Below are 6552 nucleotides of genomic sequence, written 5' to 3' on the forward strand. Positions count from 1 at the left end.
ATGACTTCTTAACAGCCCTATTAACCTGGGTGGCAACTTTCAGGGATTTATGTACCTGGATGCCGAGATCTCTCTGTTCATCAACACTACCAAGAATCTTGCCATTAGCCCAGTACTCTGCATTCCTGTTACTCCTTCCAAAGTGAACCACCTCACACTTTTCCGCATTAAACTCCATCTGCCACCTCTCAGCCCAGCTCTGCAGCTTATCTATGTCCCTGTGTATCCTATAACATCCTTCAGCACTATCCACAACTCCACCGACCTTCGTGTCATCTGCAAATTTACTAACCCATCCTTCTACACTCTCTTCCAGGTCATTTATAAAAATGACAAACAGCAGTGGCCCCAAAACAGATCCTTGCGGTACACCACTAGTAACTGAACTCCAGGATGAACATTTGCCATCAACCACCACCCTCTGTCTTCTTTCAGCTAGCCAATTACTGATCCAAACCGCTAAATCACCTTCAATTCCATACTTCCTTATTTTCTGCAATAGCCTACAGTGGTGAACCTTATCAAATGCCTTACTGAAATCCATATACACCAATCAACCGCTTTACCCTGATCCACCTGTTTGGTCACCTTCTCAAAAAACTCAATAAGGTTTGTGAGACATGACCTACCCTTCACAAAACCGTGTTGAGTATCGCTAATCAACTTGTTCTTTTCAAGATGATTATAAACCCTATCTCTTATAACCTTTTCCAACATTTTACCCACAACCGAAGTAAGGCTCACAGGTCTATAATTACCAGGGTTGTCTCTACTCCCCTTCTTGAACAAGGGGACAACATTTGCTATCCTCCAGTCTTCCGGCACTATTCCTGTCGACAAAGACGACATAAAGATCAAGGACAAAGGCTCTGCAATCTCCTCCCTGGCTTCCCAGAGAATCCTAGGATAAATCCCATCTGGCCCAGGGGACTTATCTATTTTGACATTTTCTAAAATTGCTAACACCTCCTCCTTTTGAACCTCAATTCCATCTAGCCTGGTCGACTGAACCTGAGTGTTCTCCTCGACAACATTGTCTTTCTCCAGTGTAAACACTGACGAAAAATATCCATTTAATGCTTCCCCTATCTCCTCTGATTCCACACACAACTTTCCACTACTATCCTTGATTGGCCCTAATCTTACTCTAGTCATTCTTTTGTTCCTGATATACCTATAGAAAGCCTTAGGGTTTTCCTTGATCCTATCCGCCAACGACTTTTCATGTCCTCTCCTCGCTCTTCTTAACTCTCCCTTTAGGTCCTTCCTGGCTAACTTGTAACTCTCAAGTGCCCTAACTGAGCCTTCATGTCTCATCCTAACATAAGCCTTCTTCTTCCTCTTGACAAGTGCTTCAACTTCCTTAGTAAACCACGGTTCCCTTGCTCGACAACTTCCTCCCTGCCTGACAGGTACATACTTATCAAGGACACGCAGTAGCTGTTCCTTGAAAAAGCTCCACATTTCGATTTTACCCATCCCCTGTAGTTTCCTTCCCCATCCTATACATCCTAAATCTTGCCGAATAGCATCATAATTGCCTTTCCCCCAGCTATAATTCTTGCCTTGCGGTATATACCTATTCCTGCCCATTGCTAAAGTAAACATAACCGAGTTATGATCACTATCACCAAAGTGCTCACCTACATCTAAATCTAACACCTGGCCGGGTTCATTACCCAGTACCAAATCCAATGTGGCCTCGCCCCTTGTTGGCCTGTCTACATACTGTGTCAGAAAACCCTCCTGCACACACTGCACGAAAACTGACCCATCTATAGTACTCGAACTATAGTATTTCCAGTCAATATTTGGAAAGTTAAAGTCCCCCATAACAACTACCCTGTTACTCTCGCTCCTGTCAAGAATCATCTTTGCAATCCTTTCCTCTACATCTCTGGAACTATTCGGAGGTCTATAGACAACTCCCAACAGGGTGACCTCTCCTCTACTGTTCCTAACCTCGGCCCATACTGCCTCAGTAGACGAGTCCTCAAGCGTCCTTTCTACCGCCGTAATACTTTCCTTGATTAACAATGCCACACCCCCCCCCCTCTTTTACCATCTTCTCTGTTCTTACAGAAACATCTAAATCCTGGAACCTGCAACAACCATTCCTGTCCCTGCTCTACCCATGTCTCCGAAATCGCCACAACATCGAGATCCCAGGTACCAACCCATGCTGCAAGCTCACCCACCTTATTCCGGATGCACCTGGCGTTGAAGTAGACACACTTCAAACCAGCGTCCTGCTTGCCGGTGCCCTCTTTCGAACTTTTAACCCTATCCCTGACCTCACTACTCTCAACATCCTGTACACTGGGACTACAATTTAGGCTCCCATCCCCCTGCTGAATTAGTTTAAACCCCCTCGAAGAGCACTAGCAAATCTCCCCCCCAGGATATTGGTACCCCTCTGGTTCAGGTGAAGACCATCCTGTTTGTAGAGGTCCCACCTACCCCAGAATGAGCCCCAATTATCCAGGAAACCAAAACCCTCCCTCCTGCACCATCCCTGTAGCCACGTGTTCAACTCCTCTCTCTCCTTATTTCTCACTTCGCTAGCACGTGGCATGGGTAACAACCCAGAGTTAACAACTCTGTTTGTTCTAGCTCTCAGCTTCCACCCTAGCTCCCTGAATTTCTGTCTCAAATCCCCATCTCTCTTCCTACCTATGTCGTTGGTACCTATGTGGACCACGACCTGGGGCTGCTGCCCCTCCCCCTTAAGGATCCCAAAAACACGATCAGAGACATCATGAACCCTGGCACCTGGGAGGCAACACACCAACCGTGAGTCTCTTTTGTTCCCACAGAACCTCCTGTCTGTTCCTCTAACTACGGAGTCCCCAATGACAAGTGCTCTGTTCCTCTTCTCCCTTCCCTTCTGAGCAACAGGGACAGACTCTGTGCCAGAGACCTGCGCCCTATTGCTTACCCCTGGTAAGTCGTCCCCCGCAACAGTATCCAAAACGGTATACTTGTTATAGAGGGGAACGATCACAGGGGATCCCTGCACTGCCTGCCGGTTCCCTCTCCCTCCCCTGATGGTAACCCATCTACTTTCTTCTTTTACCTGAGGTGTGACTACCTCCCTATAACTCCTCTCAATAACCTCCTCCGCCTCCCGAATGATCCGAAGTTCATCCAGCTCCAGGTCCCTAATGTTTCGTGTCCATTGAGGGGGGGGGATCGAACCTGGATCTCTGGTACTGTGAGGCAGTCGTGTTAATCACTGTGCCACCCCTATTCTTTTCAACAAAGTTGGCAAGTAAGGAACAGCCTTTTAAAAGGTATCGGAATCTCATGGTAAGCACACATGCTTGTCTAAATCAAAAAAAAATTTCACATTTCAAATGGAATTTGCATATTCCTCATGAGCATATTCCACCTCTAAGTTTTTAACCTCATCCACCACCTACTCCAGATAAATAAGCTTATCCTGTCTTCCACTGTCATTTTGTCAATTTTAACTTTTACAAACTGGTGAACCTTTGCTGTACTGACATACTCCGTGAGGATCTGCTTTTCTACTTTTCAAAAAAAGTCAGCTATTCTTTCAAAGTAATATGGCAAGTTATTCCAGAAACATTTTTATTCAGATAAACAAATAGAAATAAACATCATTGTGGGCCAACAGCTGCGTACAAGTATAGACATTTATTCAAAGCAAATTACTGCGGATTCTGGAATCTGAAACAAAAACAGAAAATGCTGGACAATCTCAGCAGGCCTGACAGCATCTGTGGAGAGGGAAGGGAGCTGACGTTTCGACTCTGGATGACTCTTTGTCAAAGCTAGAGCGAACTGGAAAGAGGGTCAGATTTACACTACTGTGGGGTGGAGATAGAGCAATAGGTGGAGATGTTGTGGACAAAAAGACAAAGGGATTTAAATGGGGATGATTAAGGCTAAGAAGGAGCTGACAGTGGCACATAAAGAGATTAGAATGTGTAAATGGCAGAACAAAGGTGAGCAGTATGCCAAAGGGCAACTAGGAACAGAGAACAGGTGGCCCAAGTGGTGGTGGTGGTGGTGGTGGTGGTGGTGGTGGTGGTGGTGGGGGGGGGGGGGGGGGGGGGGGGGGGGGGGGGGGGGGGGGGGTGGGGGGGAACTAGGTGAGGGAAAAACAGATCAATAGAAGAAATGAAAATAAGTGGATGGAAATAAAAATGGTGGGAAGGTGGAGGAGGGAGTTCATAGACTGAAGTTGTTGAACTCAATGTTAAGTCCGGAAGGCTGTAATGTGACTAATTGGAAGATGAGGTGCTGTTCCTCCAATTTGCGTTGGGCTTCACTGGAACATTGCAGCAGGCCAAGGACGGACATGTGGACATGAGAGCAGGATGGTGAGTTGAAATGGCAAGCGACAGGAAGGTCTGGGTTCCGCTTGCGGACCTACACCACATGGACTGCTGCGGTTCAAGAGGGTAGCTCACCACCACTTAATGGAATACAATGTTGACAAATGTGAGGTTATTGGTAGGAATAACAGCAAAAGGGATTATTATTTAAATGATAAAATATTAAAACATGCTGCTGTGCAGAGGGACCTGGGTGTCCTAGTGCATGAGTTGCAAAATGTTGGATTACAGGAGCAACAGGTGATTAAGAAGGAAAATTGAGTCCTTCAGTGCTAGAGGGATGGAGTTTAAGACTAGGGAGGGTATGCTGCAACTGTATAAGGTGTTAGTGAGGCCACACCTGGAATATTGTGTTCAGTGTTGGTCTCCTTACTTGAGAAAGGACGTACTGGCACTGGAGGGTGTGCAGAGGAGATTCACTAGGTTAATCCCAGAGTTGAGGGGGTAGGATTACGAGGAGAGGTTGAGTAGACTGGGACTGTACTCGTTGGAATTTAGGATATTAAAAAGAACCTTCTGGGCAGGATTAATAGCTGCCTCTGCCTGAGTGCGAACCTCCTCCAGTTTGCTTTCTTGTGTCGAACAGAAGGCAGGGAAACTCTCTATGTATTTTTTTAACATTTAAAGCTGGATCAGATTTTACCCCTCCCCACCCCCGCCACACAGCCCTCTTCCCTGTTTTCTCCCCAATCTCCAAAGGGCACTGACTCAGTGATTTGAGGTGCGCATTACCAGGCAACCTTATACATGATGCATAATAAGTGATAATCTATTCAGTCATAGAGGACACCAGAGCCAAACTCTGAGTCTGTGAGGTGAAGGTCCGCACTAAGTCGTGCCTTAACTCTCAAGACATTGGGAATAAGGAAAAAAATAGCATGTGTTTATTTAATGCCTTTCATGACCTCAGGATATCCCAAAGCGGTTTGTTAGTCATGAATCATTACTCTTTTGAAATGCAGTCATTGTTGTCGCACAAGGAAACACACCAGTTAAATTGTGCCCCACTAAGTCTTCGAATAGCAACGGGTTAGGTGCACTGTTGCCAACTTTTCATGTTGTGTTAATCAAGAGATCAATTCAAAACTGTATGCTTTTCGTTTCACTTTTTAAACCTTTGGCTACTTTAACCTCTAATGGACATTATTCAAAGGCATTAACAAGAACACAAAGTGACAAGCGCACAAAGGAATCAGTTTAAAACAAAGGCAAAGTACTGAATCACATGAAAAAATGTTTACAACATTCTAAACTGGCAACTGTCCAGCATTGACCACAAGAATCGTTTAACTCAGAATACACGCTTTGCACAGAAATGTCGGCTTGTGTGATCTTTTGTGTGTTAACAAAGACTCACTCACCTCCTCAGATGTTGAAACCATGTAGAAGGTAGATTGTTGTTCCCTGCCATGCCTCTTGGGTGCTGCAAAACTTTTGTGACTCTATTTCATTTCTGTTTTCAGTGAAGTCCTTGGACGAAGCTTCATTAGTTCCTGCCCCCCACATCACTAAGTCCAAAGGGCAGTTACGATAGTAGAACAACATACTAACTGACTTTTAACTTGCCACCCCCTTGTAAGAACTCTTTCATAAAGTTGGCAGGAGAGACAATGGTTGCAACTAGCTTTGCAAGTTCCAGTATCCAAACTCACTCCGGCAGATTCGGGTTGAAAAACATATACACAGGACTTTTGTAAGCTCTTGCTCATTGAAGCAACTTCCTTCAACTTCCCTCGACGAAGGGAAGACAATTAAAAAGGGCCCCTTCTTACGACTTCAGGAAAGGAATCTTTAAGCAATCATGTTGAAGAGAAAATAGTTCAAGCCAGCTGCAGTAACATGATCCATTCCCACTGTTGCCAAATTTAACTTTGCATGATTTACAGCAGTTATCAGCTAACCACAGTCAAAATTGTGATAAAACAAGGACATTGCTACGCTTGAAGGCGGACCCAGTATTCAAGAGGAATTTCCTGTGTTAACAAGCATGAAACTCAAGATTGAAAATCTGATCAGCTGACTATGGAACAGATTTGCATTGATATAGCACTGTTTATGGTAGTCACCACTGATGTATATACTGTATATATGTGTGCTTTACGGTAAGGTCCCTGTACTACAGGTACGGGGGTACATCCCTGCCTGCTGGCTCCACCCAGTAGGCGGGGTATAAATATGTGTGCTTCCC

The 6552-nt window shown here is 45.1% G+C and overlaps 1 protein-coding gene across 1 annotated transcript in view; it reads right to left on the minus strand.

The window, feature by feature from the left end:
• Window positions 1-6286, minus strand: part of acacb (acetyl-CoA carboxylase beta) — a 188630-nt gene extending 182344 nt beyond the window's left edge. Inside the window, 1 exon segment of the mRNA XM_038815904.1 lies at window positions 5726-6286. Coding sequence (XP_038671832.1) covers window positions 5726-5775 — 50 coding nt within the window. The 5' untranslated portion in view covers window positions 5776-6286.
• Between the last annotated feature and the right edge of the window lie 266 nt (window positions 6287-6552).

This window comes from Scyliorhinus canicula, chromosome 1 (assembly GCF_902713615.1).
Source record: "Scyliorhinus canicula chromosome 1, sScyCan1.1, whole genome shotgun sequence".
NCBI classification, from domain to species: Eukaryota; Metazoa; Chordata; class Chondrichthyes; order Carcharhiniformes; family Scyliorhinidae; genus Scyliorhinus; species Scyliorhinus canicula.